Source organism: Cynocephalus volans, chromosome 7, assembly GCF_027409185.1.
Source record: "Cynocephalus volans isolate mCynVol1 chromosome 7, mCynVol1.pri, whole genome shotgun sequence".
Classification (NCBI taxonomy): domain Eukaryota; kingdom Metazoa; phylum Chordata; class Mammalia; order Dermoptera; family Cynocephalidae; genus Cynocephalus; species Cynocephalus volans.
In genome coordinates this window covers 62323141-62345058 of record NC_084466.1, presented here as the reverse complement: position 1 = coordinate 62345058, position 21918 = coordinate 62323141, and the positions used below count along the sequence as shown (strand labels likewise).

Sequence of the window (21918 nt, the reverse complement as noted above, 5' to 3'; positions counted from 1 at the left end):
GAAGGGAGCTATGGTGGAAGAGAAAGCCTGTCTCCCCGTCCTTGTTCTGGGGAGGTCACTTGATTCCCTGCCAGAGCAACAAACATACCAAAATCACAGGAAGAGAAGACTAGAAGCTGACAGGGAATCTCCCTCTGTAGCTTTTCCTTGAGGAGAGGCTAAAATGACAGAGACAGTGGCCTGTATGATGGAGGCTGCAAGGACTGTAACACAGTTTAGGGCACCAAATAAATGGGGAGGAAAAAAAGAGGAAGTTCTCTTTAAAAACATAAACATAAAACAAAAATATTAGGAATTGCTCTCTCACAGAGATTAAAGCAAAACTTGAGTTGCCCATTCACGAAATAGTGAAGTCACTTATGAATTGGTTTTCCAGATGGCTATTGTTAGGCAAAAGGGCAACAAGTTGCATAAAGATGATATTCATAGTTGAAAAAAATGTCTTTTAGAAGTAATCTATAATGATACTTTTTATATTAGGCTATTTTCAAGAAACTTTCTGCTTTGAAAAGTAAGTGGAGAAATGGTGAGGAAAATGGTCATTTTAGCCTCTCCCAAAATTAACCCCCGTTATGACGGAAACCAAGTAGTTCAGAACTAGAGGGCATAATCTTAATTGCTCACCTTAATTGCTGTGGGAAATGCCAGGTTCTTTCCTTGTGTTTTCTTTTTTAATTGTTGTAATAATATTATGAATTAGGTGTTATCATCCCCATTTTACATATGAAGAAATGATTTTTTGGAAATTTGAATTAGAGTCTAACTCCAGACTCAAAATCTAACTCTTAAAGCTGAATTAAAAAAGTAAATACTGACCAGGAAGTTTTACAATTGCATATCTGGACATAAATGACTAAAATAACATCATAGATGCTTTTAAAGGTTGTTTGGAAGGGACACTTTAATTGGAATTAAAAAGAAATAGTATAATTTTTAGCTTACCTCTCTCAGACCATATAGAATCATGCTTTAAGAGAATATGGAGAACTTTGCTGATGTCAGAATCATAGTAAGAAATTAGGAAGATCAAATTTGATATAATATAGTAACTCAGAAGTAATCAAAGGCTTCACTGATCTGTTTAAAAAGTGAAAGTAGACTTTAGAATTTTTTCTATTTTGATATAAGTAGACCTTGAAATCTTTGAAACTCAATGTTCTAAGTCCATTCAGTAATATAAAACAGTGTCAGTAGACTTAGATCTTGGATCAGATGCATGCATTTATAGTAGATGTCTATTTCATCAAAATTGAAAGGTGACCCAATATATTGCTGTCTTCTCTACATCACTGCTGGAAATTCTTTTGCAGTTTTATCTCTGCTTTGTGCTTTGCTCTACAACTCAAGGCTTTGGAAATTATAGAGATGTTTGAAACTAGTAAACCAGGCACTACTAGCATTAAAAGAAGCAACTTCTGCAGGATATGGTGATTTCCATTTTAGTTCTTTTTATACAGATAGTGCTTTCTCTTTGATTGTGAGAAAGTTTCCCAGACTTTTTTTTTTCCTGTTGTTTGCTCTTCAATACATATATTCAGCAATGTTTCTCTTTCTTCTCTTTAGGAATTGTTCTTATTGCCTTTGCAGCACTTGAGATTGCTTAAGCAATAGACATTTCTTTTATTTTCATATATTGTTTTTGGTGTTTTGGTGGTCTGCAACATGGATTCTTTATGCACGTTGCTTGGGAGATGTCACATGTTGTCATCCTGTGTTCTCTTGTTTCTTTCAAAATGTCTTATTTCCTACTTCTCAGTATTTAAAAGCTTTTCTTTTGCATGTACTGTTTGATGTTTTTGAACAGGGCAATTAGACATGTTTGGGATATTGAATAAGTGCTTTTTTTATATAGAAAAATTAACATTTGCAAAAGAATAACAAACATAATCCTGTAGGATAACAAACATGGTCAACTGAGGAAGCTGGTTTATGTTTGAGATGTGTGCCTGTTTGCATTTTTTATGAGGCTTTTCTGTGGTTCAGCTCAGTGCAGTTTCCTGCGTTCACCTCCTGATTTCGTGCAGATGAAATCACATGTGAGTAAATTTGAAATGTCCTTTATGCTCACATTGTTCTCTAACATACAAATTGAATTGGAACAAATTTGTGTTTTCCAAACAAACTTTATAACAGAAAAATTGTACTTGATAGGCTCTGTTAATTTTGAAAAGCCTGATCTGTAGTTCTAGGAAATTTTCTTGAATTATTTTATGATTTATTCTCTGTTTGTTTTTGAAACTTCTATTGTTAAAATGTTAGCCCTTCGAAACAGCTATTTTTTCTTTTCTTTCCTATTTTTACTTTTTGGTATTCTACTTTCTGAGATGTTTCTTCAACCTTACTTACTATTCATTCTAGAGAATATTGTGCACTCACAATACCAATTTTTGAAATTTTTCTATTTCTAAGAATTTTTTGTTGTTGTGAATGTTATCCTTCTCTACCCTCTCCTCCTATTTTATCCATGACATGTTTTAGTATATTTAATATTTCTCCAATTCCCTATATTGTGTCTGTTTCCACCAGGTTTCTTTTAACCACATTGGTTATACTAAAGGATCGTTAGTCATTGCTCAGTTATTCAGTTGTGTAAGGTCAGGGTCTATTGTTTTATAGACTCTCATCTTGTCTGCACCTCACACTTTTAGATGTATGTGGATTATAAGTATTAGGTTCTTCAATGCATATAAACTATCTTCTGGTCTTTCTTTACTGCTTGCTTAGGTTTTAACTTGATGAATTACCATCTTTATTCCAGCTTTGAAAACTGTTGAAATTGACATCGCTCTTATATTTACTCTATCCTTGTGTGTTTAAAACTGGATTCTCTTATTTCTTTACTGGTGTGTGGGTAGAAACAGAGATAAATCAGTGTGTTTAATCCACCATATTTAGTCAGAAGTAGCTTTAAACAGCTCTGTAATAAAGTAAATTCCTTATGAGATTAATTCTCATGGCTTCATGAAATTATCCAAACCAAGACTCAGAAAAGAGCTATCATTGCATATCTAGTGTTTAAACTTTGTAGGCAAATGATTCTACAGAAGGACATTATTTATTTGTACTTCTAGACAGGAAAAGATTTTGAGTTTTTATTGGAAGTTGAAAAGTACCTCAAAATAACCCTTGAGGAAACTAGTTTAGAATATAAGGTGGTATAAAATACCTATTGCTATTAAGTAAACTGCATTTCTTAAATGTGCTGTGTACCACAATGATGGTCTCAGTAAATACGCTTCTCTACCCAGAGAAAAGAGTAGTCTTTCAGAAAACCAAGACAGCAAAGCTAGATCTCTTGCATCATATCTTGGCTACTGCACATTCCCGTGATGCTTCATGCTGGCTTGACTTTCTTTGGGACTCTCGAGTATCAGAGGAGCATTCCCTCTTGCTGTTCTCTCTGAACAGCTCTTCCATGACTAATCCCATCATTTCTTTCAGGTCTTTACACAAAACTTACTTTCTCTGGAAGGCCTTTTTTGAAGACTTTAAAATTTCGTCTCCTCTGATGTTGCATATTCCTGCTTTCATTCTTTAATTTGCCTCCTTAGTACTTGTCACTGTCTCATATACCCTGTATGTATTTATTTATCTTGTTTACTTTTTCAATCTCATTTGAATATAAGTTCCATGAGGGGAGAGATTTTTGCACATTTTGTTCACTATTAAATCCCCAGTGTCTAGAACAGTGCCTGGCACAAAATGGGTGCTCAATATATATTTGTTGGATTTTCACCACTTTTTCAACTATTTCAAGTATACAAGTGATAACCAGTCTTTCAAGGGACTAAGGATTACTAAAATGTGACAGCATCTGTTATGTTAACACTGCAGAAATATTTTTTGCTTTTTATAATGGTAATGAGTATGTCCTTGATAAAGTCATATAAGTCCTTTGTGCCTTGGTTTCCTCATCTGTATAAATGGGCGTAATGGTATCTAGATGAGAGGGTTGTTGAGAGGATTAAATGAGTTAATATATGTAACAGGGTTCGAATAGGGACTGGCAAGTAATATGTGTAATTAAGTGTTTTCTGTTATCATTATATTATCATTTACTGTTGAGCACTTACTGTTTGAGACATATTGGTAAATAAAACAGTAAAACTTCTGCCCTTGTCTATCACATTCTGGCGGAGGGAGGCAGACATAGAAACTAAGTAAAAAGGAATGACTTTCAATGATTTCAGGCTTAGAGAATTGCCCTGGTGTGAGGGTGGTGGGTAGGGAGGAGCATACAGGGTTTCAGTGGTATTGATCACAATCTTAGTTTGGTGGTGTTTGTAGGTATTTGTTCTGCCATTATGCTTCCTAACTTACATATCTATTACATATATTTTGTATGCTTTAAATACTTCATTAAAAAAAGTATTTTCTAAGCATACTTCAGTTTTAAAACAGGTTAATCACTCATTTAATCTAGTTATCCAGATTAGGTAAGAAACTTGGTTTTTAAAAATCTCTTAATATAACCTAACTGGTCTTCTCCCCTACCCCAATCTAATTTATTAAAAGCAGTCAAAAATTTTTATAATTAACTTTGTGTTTTTACTCATAATAAGTAACTGAAGTACAGTAGTCTCCCCTTATCCGCAGTTTCGCTTTTTGCAGTTTCAGTGACCCGCCGTCAACTGCAGTCTGAAAATACTACAGTAGTCCTCCCTTGTCCTTGGGGGGTGCGTTCCAAGACCCCCAGTGGATGCCTAAAACCAGGGATAGTACCAAATCCAATATATTCTATGTTTTTTCCTACATACATATCTATGATAAAGTTTAATTTATAAATTAGGCACAGTAAGCGATTAACAATAATAACAAAATAGAACAATTATAACAATATACTGTAATAAAAGTTACGTAAATGTGGTTTCTCTCTCTCAAAATACCTTATTGTACTGTACTTACTCTTCTTTACCTTGTGATGATACAGTGCCCGCCTGATGCTATAATATGAGGTGAATGACGTAGGCAATGTGAGAAAGATTAGGCTGTTATTGACCTTCTGATGACATGTCAGGAGGGGATCATGTGCTTTGGGTGATCCTGGATCATCGAGCCGTGATGTCCTGAGGTGGATGGTTAGATGTCAGGAACAGATGATGTCAATGACATCATTGTGTTTTAACTTCGCCTTCAAACCAGTTATAAAATTATCAAGTAAAATAAAGAATATTCATTTAGGAGTATTTCTTTTTATTAGAAACACAAGTCTAATTGTCTGATAAATCTGTATATTTAATATATAAATTGTCTGAACATGTCTAACCATGATGACTATGAAGTTACATTTACCATTTTAAGGACAGGTATTGATTTTTTGCTAAATTAACTGAATTATGCATTTCTGTGGTGTCTAGGAACAGCCTGTCTTTGGTTTCTGCTTGGTAGTTGAGTCATGATCTATACCAAAGCCAACTGACTTAAGTTTGGATCTTGGCTCTGCCATTTGTTAAGCATTATGTCTCCTGGGGTAAGTTATTTGACCACTCTAAGCCTCAGTTTTCTTTAACTTTAAAATGAACAAAATAATGTCACCTACTTACTACACAAGAGTCATTGTAGGGATTAAATGAGATAATTTATGTATAACCAATTTATTGAGAAGTCTCACCTTTTTGTGGGCATGAATATGCAGCAGTTTTATTTTTTTAGTAATTGCTTCCAACTTTGACCTTTGAAAAACCCTCCTTTTTGCTTTGCAGTGGGGCTGCTTTATAATATCTCACTTTAGCTCCACAACTTCTCAGTTATTTTGAGTTGCTTTAAATAGCCTCATTTTGGTTCTTAATACTTAGTTCTAGTATTTAATAAGTTCATATAACTTCACATCATATTTGCTTCAAAGCTCTCCTGCCAACTCAGGCTAAGCTTGTGTCTCTAGTAGTTTGGAATAGAGATGGGAGAACTTTTATCTATCTGCCGCCTGCCCCCTTTCCTGAATGAGCTCCCTTGGTGTGGGGCTCGGATCTCAGAAGAGGGAAAAGACAGAGATGTTCTTTCCAGGCATTCCTCTCCTTGGTCAGTTAGATTTGTGATCTGTGGGCTCAATGTGGACATGTGGTGGCCCCAACAGGCCCCACAGATAAGGGGCTGGGCTCTGTGTAGCTTGTGAAGTCTTGTCAGCCTCCTCTAAGACATGGCCTCATCTTCCAGTTGACCCTCAATTGGTGGCTTTATGCTGCATTCTTCTGGATTTCCCTCTGGAACTACTTACTTAGTGTCTCAATTCATTGGGGAGATTTAACATATCCTGGTTTAATGTTACTTCTTCTAATAATTGCCGCTAATTGTGCTCTGTTGAATCTCCCTTTCACCCCAGTAGGCATACCAGCAAGTCAACTCATTTCCGTAACTTTCCAGTAAATTTTGGTCATTTAAATAGTCTCTTAGAGTTTTTAAAAAACTCAGTTTTTTTCATTTTCAAACTTGACTCTCATGTCAGAATCAAAGCTCTCTTCTCTGCTCACTTTTCCCCTAAAAAGGAGGGAAAAAAACCAAACAGAAACCAGTCTATATCCTGGCAGTTTGGAGTACAGGCCTTGTTTGACTCTCACTTGCTTCACCCCTCTTCTCAGTGAGTCATGCACTGGCATTGGGGTGGGTAGGAATAACAGAGAGGCAAGTCTCTGTGTCAGCTGTTGCTGTGTCCTGCTTCTCCACGTTGGTTGCAGCTGCTTTTCTGTCTACCTCTGTCTGACTGACTGACCGTTGGTTCTTTCTGTGAGGCAGCCACCCCATGTGAGCTCTCTCATAGGACACATTTGGTGGTTCTTTGGAGAACCTTTTAGGGCACTTGGCATTGGGGATCTGACCTGATCTTTTTATTCCCCACTCCCTCCATAGGGAAATTGCCTTCATCGTCTTGTTCTCCTCATCCAGTAGGCTACTCTAGGACAAGGCTTTCGCAGAATGGCACACCCTAAGCGTCTTCTGTGGTGTTTACTGGACCCACAGAAGACTTTTTGCTTGTTTTTGTTTTTTTTGTTTTTGTCTTTGCTGGGCCAAATGGCTGCCCCAGTGGCATGTGACCTCTCAACTCCACCATCTCTTTCCCGTGTAAGTTCCTGACATAATCTTATTCACTCCCAAGGGTATTTACTGCTACCTAACAACTTCCAAATATGTTTCTTTGCCTGATCTCTCTCAAGTTCCAAAACCATAATTCCCACTGTCTAGTGTATCCTAATGATGTCATTCCCCAGAACCAGCTCCTCTGCCTAGCTGCAGCATCTTTCCAGTTAATAGCATCACTGTCCACACAATCCAGAAACCTGGGAGTCATCCTGTCCCAGAAGCCAGTCCTGTCAGTTCTATCTGCTAAATATCTTTTGAATCTGTCCCCCTTTTCTCTCTGTCTTCCCTCCCTCGGTTTTCGCCCTCATTATTTCCTTCCTTTCACCTTCTGTTGTCGCATACACTGTGGTCAAAGTGACCTTGCTAAAAGCACAAATGCCATTGCCTGCCAAAAACCCCTTTGTATAGACCCCCCCATTGCCCTCAGACTATAAAGTCCAGTCTCCATCACATGGCCTGTGAGGCCCCAGCCTGTCTTAACCTTTTTTTTCCATTTACTGCTTCTCTTTGTACCTGCCACCACTAACCCCCAACTTTCTACTCTCTAGCCATGCTCAGCTACTGAAAGGTGTTTAAACTCAGTGTACTGCTTCATGACCCAGGCTTCTGCCTGGCCATCCCATTTTCATGGACTGTTCTCATTCTCTTTGTATCTTGTAGTCCAACTGGATAACTCGTACTTGTTTTTCAAGGCCCAGAGGGAAAGTCTTTTGCTGTCAGAAACATCCCCTGGCTTCTTTCTGCTAAACATCATTCTTTATATATACACCCAAATTATACCAGATATTACATGTCCCCCCGACCCCCAACTTTTCTGGAGTGCCTGAAAGCAGGGACTGTGTCTTACTCATCTCCATCATTTTAGTGTCAAGACTTTCATGGGTGAAAGTTCCTGGCCTTTCATGCGTGCTTATTGTTAAATAAATATGAATAAATGAATGAAGGAATGCTGAAGAGCTAATGTGGAAAAATGTTTTATTTTAGCTAAGATGTATTATATCAACCATTTCTTTTACAGTAGTTGGCAGCAAGTTTAAATGCTAAAAAGTAACCATAATGATCATTGTAAATTTATATTTCCCACTCCATTGGCCTTAGTAGCCCCACTCAATACTTTATTATTTTCATTATATTGTCTTTGTGAATAAAGGAGAACGTAGCAATGTCAGCAGCACATTAAGATGATGATGTGGAAGGAAATCCAAGATGATAACCACTAAGAGTAAAGGTCCACAGGGACTATTGGGATACCACAGAGATTCTCAAAGTGATGTGCTGCTAAAGCCGTTTTCTCCTTTTATTCCTGGCCACAAGCCTTAAGAACACAGCCTGTTGTCTGTCTTTATTGTAAGTGAGCATCCTTCCCCCTCTGACTCTTCTCACAGCTCTTGTGAGTTTTCCAAGGAACTACCAGGGCAGGGTTTATGCAAGCATGCTTTGAAAATCCTTCCTAGGCACATTCACATAAGTCAGCAGGCTGTCTCTGCATCTGTGGTGAGTCTCCCTCACTGCCAGGACCTTCTCCCAGTGCTTGGAGAGCACCTTCTCAGCCTGTAGAACTCACTGATGCTGGGACTGATCTGAGTGCCCCTGTCAGCCTGTCCAGCACAAGAATAGGAAGCTATGGAGGGCATTTTTCCACTCTAGACTAGAAACCCTCCAGCTTGGCTGCCTGGCTTATAAGCCACATCAGTGTCTGGTTTTAGTCTCCACAGTCCCCCAGCTGGTTTCTTCATCTGTGAAGTGGATGACTTTAGATGATTGCTGTGGTTGCATTGAGATTGGTGGGATGGAACTCTATTTTTTTCCCATCTCTTTACTCTTCCAGCTCTCATATTCTTTGGCTTAGATCTTCATCTGGAATTCCTGGCTGAACTTCTAGAGCACAGTATATTGAATCAGAAATTGGTTGTGTGTCCCATCCTACAATTAATTAGGTAAACCCTGGACAAAACACCTAATGTCCTTGACCTTCCTTATTCTAAACCTACAGAATAAGGAAATTAGAAGTAACTGATCTCTAAGGCCCATTTCAGCTCTAAAATTCTGAGTAGATCAGAAGGTTAAGGAAACCTCAGACCTCTTTTAAGTCACAGATTTGGTGTCCAGAGAGGATGTAATACAGAAATGTGTTCCTTGATCAAAGCAGAGGTATTTATTAAACATTCATTGTGTCTCCAGCACACAATGAGTCATTTTTTCCAATGTGTTAATGCTTTCCTAAGGCTGTACTACGTTAGCAATTCAGTAGCTGTGTGATACAGTAGTCCCCCCTTATCCACGGGAGATACGTTCCAAGAACCCTGATGGATGCCTGAAACCACAGGTAGTTCCAAACTCTATATATACTATGTTTTGTTCTATGTGTACATACCTATGATAAAGTTTAATTTATAAATTAGACATCTTCTTCATTGGTAAACACAGTCCCTCCAGTAAGTTTTATATTTTTCAGTCCAAAACTAGTCCTAAGTCTGTGTAACTATCCCTTACTTTCAGTAAATGGCTTGGTGTCACTCATTTCAAGGGGATCACTTGCTGAAGTTTTTATATATAGGCTCAGTGCTTTCTGGCACAACACGTTACTGTCAGTCAGAACACATTTCTGTTCATGTCTTCCACCTACAAATTGAATGCCTTTTCCATCTTAACCAGGCACTTGTAAACTGTGGGCATAACTTTTGCAGTTTGAGGTTTGATAGCAAAACTAGCACAAATTTCTTTTTCCTTCTTCACAATTTCATGGATAGAAGATTCAGTCTTACCATAGGTCTTATCAAACTCAGCGTATGATATTTTTTCTTTCTTTATTAAGTCTAGAACTCTCACCTTTTCACTTAAAGGACGTACTTTATGTCTTCTCTTTGGCATATCTGAATTGCCAGCATCGCTACTTTTGCACCTTGGGGCCATTATGAAGTAAAATAAGGGTTACTTGAACACAAGCACTGCGATACCATGACAGTTGATCTGGTAGCTGAGTCTGCTATTAAGTGACTGACAGGCAGGGAGTGTCTGCAGCATGGACACGCTGGACAAAGGGATGATTCATGACCTGGGCGGGATTGAGCAGGATGGCGAGAGATTTCATCATGCTATTCAGAAAGGAGCATAATTTAAAACTTATGAATTGTTTATTTCTGGAATTTTCCATTTAATATTTTCGGATCATGATTGGCCATGGGTAACTGGAACTGCAGAAAGTGAAACCACAGATAAGGGGCGACTACTGTACTCTGGAATTTATCTCCACCTCTGTAAATACAGTCAGTCATGTGTTACTTAATGACAGAGATACATTCTGAGAAATGCATCCTTAGGGGATTTTATCTTGCAAACATCATAGAGGGTACTTACACAAACCTAGATGGTATAGCCTGCTACACACCTAGGCTATATGGTATAGCCATTACAATCTTATAGGATCACCCTCATATGTGCAAGTATGTCATTGACTGAAACGACTTTATGGTGTCTATGATTGTGAAACGGTTTAATTAAGCTTCATATGATTGTTTTAGGGTCACCAAGGGACTGACTCTAATGGCTCTAAGTGGTTCCGTATGCATAGAAAAATGGATAGTCTAGTTTGTACTGGCTTTTCTCTCTGTACTGCTTATCATTGTTATCTTCTGAAATTTAATATGAAAAATTAGCTTAAGGTAGCTAGTTGTTTTAGAAAAGTAAAAGGAGCTCAAAGCATCTATTTTCTATAACTATGAAAAAGTAAAATAGAAATAGCATTTATTTTTTAATAGGAGACTTGCATGAGGTTCTTGAAATAGAAAATCATAATCAGGACAACTTTTCACTTCTTCATATGTTTTATTTAGAATATCATTTGGCTTCTAAATCTGTGATGCTTTTTTTTGTCTGTGGCTCCTGATTTTTCATAATCTACCATTATTAAGCAGAAGTGGTAATTTGTGAAGAAATTTAGCTTTGAAATTCAAGCTTATTATCATGAAGATAAAAAGTAAAAAAAAGATTGTTAACCATTTGAATCCTATTGCTTAAGGGCGTCGAGGAGAGTTGAGCCCCATCTCTCTCCCCTACTGCAAAACTCATCACAGTAGTTCCTCTTTCTCATCACCTTAAAAAAAAAAAAAAAAAAAAAAAAAAGGATTGAGTCTTTTCCTGTGGGTATTCTTTTGGAATTAGTAGTTATGTTAAATAAGGCAAAGAAAATAGATGCATGTGCAGACAGCTGTGGGAGAATATTGTTACAATTCTGTAAATTGTTTCTAGAATTGTAACAATAAAAGTTATCACAAATGTTTAAACAAAAATGAAAAGCCTTATGAGAGCCTTATGTACTGCATATAAGTATATAAATAAATAAAAGATTATATTTAAATTTATTAGTGTTTTGTTTGCATGAATTCTCACACATAAAGCAGTTATTTTTTACAAGTCTTTTAACATTAATATGGGATTTAGGGAACCTGTATAATCAATATATCTGAGTTAGTTCTTTTGCAGGTTAATACCAACAATCTCAGTATATGAGTGTTCTAGATGCTCTGCCTTTTTGTCAATAGGTATTTTTAGGTTTAAAATCTTCTTAAAATGTTATCCAAGCAATTCTAATAGGTATGTAGTGGTATCTCTTCATAGCTTTGGTTTGTATTTCTGTAATGATTAATGATATTTATCATTTTTACCAGTGCTTATTTACCATCCATATCTCTTTGATAAAATGTCTGTTCAAGTCTTTTGCCCATTTCTTTTATTGGATTGTTTTCTTGCTATTGGGTTTTGAGTTCTTTATATATTCTAGTTAGAAGTCCTTTATCAGGTATGTGACTTGCAATATTTAAATCCAGTCTGTAGTTTGTTTTCTCATTCTTGTAACATCCTCTTTCAAAGAATAGAATTTCTTCATTTTGGTAAAAGTTCAGTTTATCGATTTTTTTTCTTTCATGGGTTGTGCTTTTGGTGTTATATCTAAGAAATAATTACAGAGCCAAGGTCCAAGAGATTTCTGCTATGTTTTCTTTTAAAAGTTGTATAACTTTGGGTTGAAATATGATCTATTTTAAGTAAATATTTCATATGATGTGAGGAAAGGTTTAAGTTGGGTTTTATTTATTTTTTGCATATGGTTATCCAGCTGTTCCAGCACCATTTGTTGTAAAGACTGTCTTTTCTGTATTGAATTGCCTTTACGTCTTTATTGCAAATCAAATTGCCACATATGTGTGAGTTTATTTCTGACCTCTTTATTCTGTTCCCTTACACTGTATTCTGTCCTTTTACCAATACCATACTATCTTGATGAGAGTAGCTTTACAGAAAGTCTTGAGATGAGGTAGTGGGAGTCCTTCAGCTTTGTTCTTTTTCACATCACTTTGTCCATTTTCTACAAAAAATCTTGTTGGAATTTTGGTTGGGATTACAGGAATCTATACAGTAGTTGGGGGTGGGGTAGGGAATTGACAGTTTAACAATATTGAGTCTTTCAATCCACAAAGCAGTATACCTCATCATATATTAGTTTCTCTGATTTATTTCATCAGTGTTTTATAGTTTTCAGCATACAGATCTTGTACATATTTCGTTAGATTTATACCTGTCTCATGTATTTTTATGCTGTTGTAAATTGATCTTTTTAAAATTTCAATTTTTAATTGCTGATTGCTATATGTGTAGAAATACAGTTGAATTTTGTACATTGAACTTACATCTTGTGACCTTAAGAAAGTTGCTTCTTGTTAGTTTAAGTAGTTTATTTGTGGAGTTTTGGGGATTTTCTATATAGAAAATCATGTCTGTGAATAGAGATCATTTTATTTTTTTCTTTCTAATATGGATGCCTTTCATTTCTTTTTCTTGCCTTATTGCCTAGCTATTACCTTCAGTGTAATGTTGAATAGGAATGCTGAGAGCAGACATTCTTACCTTGTTTCCAATCTTGGAGCAAAGCGTTTATTCTTTTGCCATTAAGTATATCTGCTGACTGTTTTTTGTAGATCCATTTATCAGGTTGAGGAAGTTCCCTTTGATTCATATTTTGCTGAAAGTTGTTTATCATGCATGAATGGATGGTGAGTTTTTTCAAATGTTTTTTCTGCATCGATTGAGATGATCCTATAATTTCTCTTCTTTCATCTTTCGATAGGATGAATTACATTGATTTTCATATGTGTTTACCTTGCATTCCCAAGATAAATGCCACTTGGTCATGATGTATTACCCTTCATATATATAGTTCGTTTTGATTTGCTAAAATTTTGTTAAGAATTTTGCATCTATGTTCATCAGGGCTATTGGTTTGTAGTTTTCTTTTTCTTTTCTATTATCTTTAATTGGTTTTAGTATTAGGGGCCTCATAGAATGAGTTGTGAAGTGTTGTCACCTAGTCAGTGGAAGAGTTTGTGTAGAATTGGTGTTATTTCTTCTTTAGATATTTAGTAGAATTCACCAGTGAAACCATCTGAGCCTGTGGTTTTCTTTATAGGAAGATTGTAAACTACAAATTCAATTTTGTAAATAGATAAGGGACTGTTCACATTATTTCTTCTTGTGTGAGTTTTGGTAGTTTGTATCTTTCCAGAATTTGCCCATTTTCTTTAAGTTGTTAAATTTATTGAAATAAATTTTGATATGCAGTAAAGCTCTCTCTTCTGGAGTCTTTGTCTTCCTCCACCACTGCATGTCAGTTATAGACCAGCTGCTGCTTAGGCTTGCTCTGCAGTCATCACCCTGAGATATCCCTTTACCATCCACCCTTTTGATTCCCTTCCTTCTGGCCATTGTCCGAGTCCCTGGTTCCTATTTCCCATGCCTGCCTTTTTCTTGATTTGTTCCTCCATTTTGGTATCTGAAATATCTGAACATGTTTTTATTCTACCTTTACACTCAAATGATGATTTGGCCAAGTGAAGAATTCTAGATAACGAATCTTTTTCTCTCAGAATTTAAAGACATTTTCTTCATTGTTCTCTAGCAGCCAACAAAACCATTCTGATGCTAGTTCCTGTTTGTAACTTGTTTTTTCCATTTGGAAGCTTTTAGCATTTTCTCTCCATCCCTAGTGTTCCGAAGTTTCAAGATGATGTGCTTTGGTGTAGGGCTTTACTCATTTATTGTGGGCATTTGGTCATCTCATTTTATCTGGAGACTAATGCCCTTCAGTTCTGGAAAAATTCTTTAATTATTTCTTTGATAATTCCCTTCTCTCTGTTCTCTGTTTTTAGAATTCATCCTATTTTGATACCAGATCTCCTAGATTTATCCATCTCTTTTTCTTTTGTTTTACTTTTTGGAAGATTTTCTTAACTTTATCTTCCAATCTTTCTGTGGAAATCAAGGAAATTTAACATGAATTTAACAACTTTTCCTTCTTTTGATTTCTTTGGCATTGCTTCTTGCTCTGGCATTGTGTTGGTCCCAACACTAAAACATTATTTCTTGTTTATCTGCAATTCAGATTTAACTGGGAGTATTCTAGTATTATTTGCTAAGCCTGGTAGCCCTACTCCCAGAGCCTAGCGAGTGTAAACTAGAAATGTAGAGGTGAACTAGGAGTTCCTAGACATTAGTGCTTTGGTCAGGTTCAGGGTGATGTGCCTTAACTTGTTCCCTGATAGTCACTTTAGATTTGCAAGGAGCTTGGACAGGGGGTTATCCCATTTGAGTTGTGGATCCCCAGCTGTACCTATATTGGCCAAGTCAGATCAACTTTAGAAGAAAAGCAGCTGTTACTGAATTAGCAATGCACAGGCCCTGCCTCTGCTCTTCTATCCTATCATGCTTACTACCAGTACGCAGAGGTGGTTGAATTGGAATCCATGAAAAAAGTTTCTCAGGTGGATAACAACAACAAAATACCCCAATTTCAAATGTCCGCACTTTCCCATGCCCCAGATTCCCCTTGGGAGTGACACCTCCTGATCTCTGTCTAGTGCCTGAAGCAGACTTGTATGGTACATGCCTTTAAGGGGTTTCTTCTGGAGGCATTGTAGCGTTTTCACTGTCCTATCAGCAAGTCTTGTGCTGATTAGGCACAAGACTCACAGATATTTTGTCTTGCAAATAGAAGAATCTTTGAATGTAATTCAAACTAGTGACGCAGACATTTCTGATCCAACAGTTTTTCCTCCGTGGAGCTTTTCTCCATTTTCTTTGCCTTCTTTTTCAAATTGTCTTTTTAGTTTTCATACAAAAATCTAGTTATAAGGAAATCTAACATTTTGTGAAAGATATGAAAATACTAGATCCTAATTATTTTTCTGGTTGTATATCCTTTAGCCCACCAAATTCTCCAGACACACACACACATGTTCAAGGATGTATGTACAAAGATGTTTCTTGCAATTTTATTGAAAATAGCAAAGTATTAGAGATAACCATAATGTCCCTCAGTAGGAAAATGGGTTCAATAGAATATGGTTGCTTATATTTGCTTTTGTCGCTTAATACAATGGATGATCAGTTTGAAATGATTGAAATAAAAACATAAGCAACTTCTTTTCTATTTATGTTCAAGAATGGCATGAATAAATAAAATTCAGTTAACTTAGTAATTTTTTAAAACTCCAGCTGGGAATTTTAAATTTCTTTATATGACCTTAGAGTTTTGTTTTATTAAGCCTTTTTATAGCTTAAGATGGTGCTTTCTTTAATACCTTTTCATGTGAAGTTGGTATTCAGTTAAAATATGTAAATGGACTTAATCACACAGGTAGTTTTAGTCATAACTTTAACTTTCAAGATATAGAAACTATCATGTTGTAAATAATAATTCTGTTTAGCATTCATAGACATAGCGACCACATGCCTGCTTTCCTACTTACTATGAGTTTTAAGCTTCTACTTACTGTTTTTTTACTGAAAGTGGGTGCTGCCTTCAAAAAAATGTGTATCATATGAGATAATATAATTTTTAGAACTAAAAAGCCTTAAAATTTGGAGAATAATATGAACCTTACAATAAAAAAGCAATTTTACTGCTTTATAGTTAGTCACACTTTGGTTTTTAACCCAAAAGAGAATTACCCTCTTCATTGTCATCTACTTACTGCGTTCACCAGATTTGGTTCCTTATCACTTTGTACAGTCTTTTTTTTTGTTTTTTGGTGGCTGGCCTGTATGAGGATCTGAACACTTGGACCTTGATGTTATAACACGGTGCTCTAACCAACTGAACTAACTGGCCAGCCACTCTTTGGACTGTTTTTAGAACCAAAATCCCCCCATCAGCATTAGGTGAACTTAAAAGACTGTCTAAAAGGCTCTGATGGCAGTTTTAGGAAAACATGCTGCTGAAGGGAAAATGCATGTTTTGGAGAGAAGAATGTATAAGTAGAATATATAGATATATATGTTCTCTGGTCAAATTTTATACTAGAATTATTTGTGATGATACTTGGCAGATCTTTTGTTTCTGTTTTTATAGTATAATGCCATTAGAGGGCAGTATTGTAAAGGTTAAATTCTCTCAAATGTATTGCAAATTGTGTTGTATAATCATGAAGACTTAAGGCCTTAGATTTATAATATATTAAATTGTAATCTTAATTGATGCATCTTTACAAATATTTTAAATTAATAGAGGAAATTTTGTAAGGGGTTAAAACTATTTTACATCCAGGTCTCTTGATTTTGGTTTGAGGAAGGGAATTATTTAGTCAGCGTGGCCTTAAGAATGAAGTAGAGGTGAGCCTGCAGCATCTACTGATTACTTAACTATTTTGAATCACCATCAAATCCCCATTTTTAGTGATTCTGGACAGTGTGAATGAGCAAAGAGACTAACTTCAAGGAATTGTGTGCTTTGAATACATATTTTACAATATTTCAGTCCCTCTGAAGTAAGAATGCTCATAGGATTGCATCTTAGAGGAATTGCCACTTAACTGCCAAAAACCTCCCTTAGGAATTTCCTGAAAATACATCTATGTAGGATTTATCCTGTGGATTGACTTTTCTAGCTAAATATGGAAAAAGGCATATTTAACTACTGGTGAGAAGGTACTGGTAAGGAGATGCAATTCTAAGGTTTATGGCTGTAGTGAAGTGGCTGGATTTCATCCAGTGGACTCCTTTTTGACTCAATTTTTACATGCCTGGTAAATAATATGCGATATTTTTTTGTTTTGCATCTACAAGTAATGGATAAATTCATGGAAAGGTAGGATCTCTCAAAAACCAAATGTGATTTTCTAAAATTCACTGGCATTTTAAAAAAGTGTTATTGCAGTACGGTTATTATCCTTATGAATAAAACAGACTATAAAATCTTGCCATTATTACTGCCTGTAAGAACTAGGTAATTAAAATCGAGACACTCGAGCTCCTGCAAGTTGTTAGCGATGGGACTGGGCATGCCCAGTAGCGCAGACGGTTCTGGTTGCAAATAGGACGCTTTCGCCATTGAGCTGCCGCGGGGACAGGCAGCTCCGGAGACGGGGTCTGACTCCCTGAAACGTAAGCACGTGCGAGATCCCGATCGTATTTTTTAAGGAGCCTTGACGTATTCTGCTGTAGCAGTGTCTGGCATTCAGAGGCCGTGGAAGCCTGCGGACCTGCACCCCAGTCCCTCTGAGTGTGGCCTGGGCCAGCCCACCCCAAGAGCGGGATCTGGAGATGGGGGGGGGGAGGCGGGGAAGGGGCGGTTCCAGTGGCGTGCTGGCCAATCGGCGCTGCTGTTCCCTGCATATATTGTGCACTGAGACCGGGAGATCTGGTCTAGAGCTGAGTGGAGCCGGGCTGCAGTTTTGGGAGGCTTCTCTGCACGGCACTGGGATCCGCATCTTCCCGGAATTGCCAAGCCTCACAGCCGGGTTTCTTTTAGTGCTGCTGTCTTCTATTTCTCTCTGAGCTTCAGAAAGCCGAAAGATTTTATCTAGCTCAAACAAGACTGCTGGTGTTCCCTCTTTTTTTCTGCGAGGGTGTTTTTAGCTGCAATTGCATGAAATCCCAATGGTGTAGACCAGTGGCGATGGATCTAGGAGTTTACCAACTGAGACATTTTTCAATTTCTTTCTTATCATCCTTGCTGGGGACTGAAAACGCTTCTGTGAGACTTGACAATAGGTAAATGTCGGCTGAGATAGTTCCTTTAAATTTGCTCGTGAGATGCTTATAATAATAATTCAGGTGAAAGATAGCCAGGCAAATTCCTTTGTCCATGCTGAGAGATTACTGTGACATGGGTGTTGCTTTTTGAAATGTTCGGAATAGCTTGTTTTCGTAGATCTGGCTGGAGAACAGGCTATTCCCACATTATGTAATTTAACTTTTTGTGGCTCACAAAAATAGGGAAATGCCTGGATATTCGTTAGTAAGAGAGTGGCTGGTGTTTTCTGGAAGGTGATACATTACAGTGTTAATATTCAAAATATGATGCTGGTAACATCACAGAATTGGGAGATCCTTTTTTACTTTAGATGATTAATATAAATTCCATTTATCAATTGACTTTTTTTTCTTTCTCTTTTTCAGCTCCTCTGGTGCAAGTGTGGTAGCTATTGACAACAAAATCGAGCAAGCTATGGTATGTACTGATTAAAAACCATTTGTACTAAATGTGGGCACAGCACAAAAAACGACGTGTCTCAGGGTGGAACCAGTGCATTGCTAAGTTCAGATGATGTTGGTGGCTCTTCATACATTTAGAAATGCCGGCGCTGTCTCCATTCTGCTAGCAAGAAGCCACATACCACGGCTACCGTGGAGGGAGAAAGGGGCCCTGGGGGTATTAAGTGTTCTCTTTTCCTGGGCCGATTTCACGTAACGTCTCTATTTTTTCAGGGTGTCCTGTTTTGCTAAGGTTTTGCTAAGATAGCACTGGCCCAGCGTTTCCTTTGGGCACATCTTTAGCGATGTGGCTTTACTAGGAACCCTAAGATTTTACTAGGGAGCCGGGAGCGGGGGGAACCATAAATGGGGATTTCGGGGGAAGGGCCTTCTAGATGTTACACAAACGGGTCCCCAGTGATGCAGGCTACTGCACAATGGAGAAGAATCGGAAAAAAGTTTTGTTTTCTCAGCCTGCGCCTGGATTTCTCCTATTTTTTATTTCCGCCTTGGCTGTTCTTTGTTATTGGAGCAGCGCCTGTGGCTCTTCTCACGGGATTCTCTGCCCACTGTTGCTAGGCAAACTCCGAACCTTTAATTCGGAGCTATAAATAACTCGGGCTCCCATTGGCTGCAACGTCTGCCCAGGTTTCTGTGATGTCAGCTTAATCACGAAAAGCCGGGGGGCGGGGGGGGGGGGAAGGGGGGTTGGGGGTTGGGGTGGAGGGAAGAAAATGCGGCAACATGCTCTGTAGGAACTGGCTGCAGCCGGTGCTGAGGGAGGCGGCTCCGGTGGGCGGAGGGAGGGACTTGGGGGCGGAGAAGCGGCCACTGGAGCTGCAGGCCTGGACATCCTGGCGGCCAGGCTTGGGTCTGGGAACCCAGGGCTCAGGCGGAGAAGCCCCAGTGCATTTCGCCATTTCGAATAGGAAACCCGATTGTATGGATTCCTGGCTAATATATGCAGAGAAAGCAAAGACTTGTCGAGAGCTTGATCACTTATAAATTATTGTACAGTTGTGGTTGTATTCAGATTTCCCCAAGTGTCTTTAATGAACTTTAAAAGCAGGATATGTAATGGTTAGGAAGAATAATGCAGAATAATGCTTTAGAAATTCTGAGTCCAGCAAATAGTAAATAATAAACCTTTTTTTTTCTTCTTTTCAGGATCTGGTTAAAAGCCATTTGATGTATGCTGTTAGAGAGGAAGTAGAGGTCCTCAAAGAGCAAATCAAAGAACTAATAGAGAAGAATTCCCAGCTGGAGCAGGAAAACAATCTGCTGAAGACACTGGCCAGTCCTGAGCAGCTTGCCCAGTTTCAGGCCCAGCTGCAGACTGGCTCCCCACCTGCCACCACGCAGCCACAGGGCTCCACACAGCCCCCCGCCCAGCCAGCGTCCCAAGGCTCAGGACCGACCGCATAGCTTCCCATGCCCACGCAGAACTGGCTGCTGCTGTCTGAACTGAACAGAAGATGTACTAGGGAGAATCCGCCTCCACAGTCACCCATTTCATTACTTGCTGCAAAAGAGACGTGAGAGTGACATATGCCATTATCTTTTTTCCAGTATTAAACACCCATATGCTTTTGGCTTGAAGAAAGTTCTTAGTTGGGTGAATTAAAGATTAATCAGAGAATTAGCATGGATATACTGGGACCTCATGCAGCCTGACAGATATCTGAGAAAAAGTTTAATTCATGCTGAGGGGCTTTGTGCCTTTCCATCCCTTTCCAGCTCCACATCCCCCACTTCCGAGAGTTCTCCTGCTTGCACTTAGTGTGCTACGTGGAGTTACCAAGTGGTGGAGCTCCTCACTGGACTTTTCCTCTCTCCTCTCATCGTGAGAAACTTGAAAGGGAGGTAAAAGTAAAGACTAAAATGAGAGGGAAATATTTCCTTGTACAATTGACGACTGTCACCAAAATCCACAAAAAACAATAGTACTGTGCCTCTTTCTGAAACAGTGGATGACACAAAACTATTAGAGTGACAGAATGGTGACAGGTAGCTGGGACCTAGGCTATCTTACCATGAAGGTTGTTTTGCTTATTGTATATTTGTGTATGTAGTGTAACTATTTTGTACAATAGAGGACTGTAACTACTATTTAGGTTGTACAGATTGAAATTTAGATGTTTCATTGGCTGTCTGAAGAGGTGTGGGTTGTCTTTTATAAATAGATCTACATGTAAACTGCTACATGACAAAACCCACACCAAAAGAAATTTTAAGAATTTGGCACAGTTAGTCACTTTGTGTAATCTGAAATCTTCTAGCTGCTGAATATCTTGAAGTAAATCTCTGTTCACTGAAGTCTTTCAATTGAGCTGGTTGAATATTTTGAAAAATGATCAGTTTTAGCTAATGAAATGGATTTCCCAGTAGGGGTTTCTGCATATTACCTGTATAGTAGTTATATGCATATGTTTCTGTGCATGTTCTCTACACAATTGTAAGGTGTCACTGTATTTAACTGTTGCACTTGTCAACTTTCAATAAAGCATATAAAATGTTGATATACAAGTGTTTCCTATTACAGCGTTAACATAATTGCAGTCATTTCCACAACTATCTCCAGGTAAAGTTAAAACAGTTTGACTAGTAAAGTCCTGAAGGGGAGTGGGAGGGTTGGACAAAGTAGGGGCACCAGTGGTTTGATGTCAAAAAGTAAAAGGAAATTTATGTAGCATTGTTCAGCTGGTAAGGGAAGACAGTGAAGGTGACAGCTCAATTCTAACTATTGTGTGACTGGGATAAGTCACTTCATCCTTCTGGGCTGATGTGGAGGATTGAAATATAATCTCTTAAATTCTCCTGTGGATTTAAAATTCTAAGGGTCCATGAAAATCTTAATCTTCCAATGATTACTGAACTGGGGGGTTGGGGGTGGCAATGAGCCTTATTCTATGTATAATCCCAATAAGCAACTCTAGGATCCAAGATGGAAGTGAGAGAAACTGATTTCCATTTTAAGAATTCTTGTCACCCTTGGTTGGGATGTCTCTCCTAGTGTGAAGTGAGTATTTAGCTCCTGGGACAATCATCTGTTTTGTCCAAGCAAAAGATGATTCCAGGAGTTTTCTGTATTTGATTTGAGGTGGGATTGGATGAGCAAGAGAGTACCTCCCAGTTGAGTCCGTAAGACTGTGAAATAGGTCAAAATTAAAAATATGATGAAATTCTAAAGCAAAGTGGTACCTGTAGATTGATCCTGAGGTGTCCCACTCTGGGAGCAGTGTCAACCAGCAAGTGGACAGGGTGGACTTAACAGCTCTATCGTCTGCACCAGGACCTCAGCAACGGCCCTCGGCCTGTTGG

General features: G+C 38.0%; 1 protein-coding gene across 3 annotated transcripts in view; it reads left to right on the top strand.

The window, feature by feature from the left end:
• Positions 1 to 21123, top strand: part of TSC22D1 (TSC22 domain family member 1) — a 122504-nt gene extending 101381 nt beyond the window's left edge. For 2 of the 3 annotated variants that reach the window (XM_063101783.1, XM_063101784.1), the window contains exons 3-4: positions 18523 to 18574; positions 19765 to 21123. In XM_063101783.1, coding sequence (XP_062957853.1) covers positions 18523 to 18574; positions 19765 to 20022 — 310 coding nt within the window. In that variant the 3' untranslated portion in view covers positions 20023 to 21123. Of the gene's footprint in view, positions 1 to 17776; positions 18115 to 18522; positions 18575 to 19764 lie in introns of those variants that run through there. The other variant, XM_063101785.1, reaches the window with a different exon arrangement.
• The last annotated feature ends 795 nt before the right edge of the window (positions 21124 to 21918 follow it).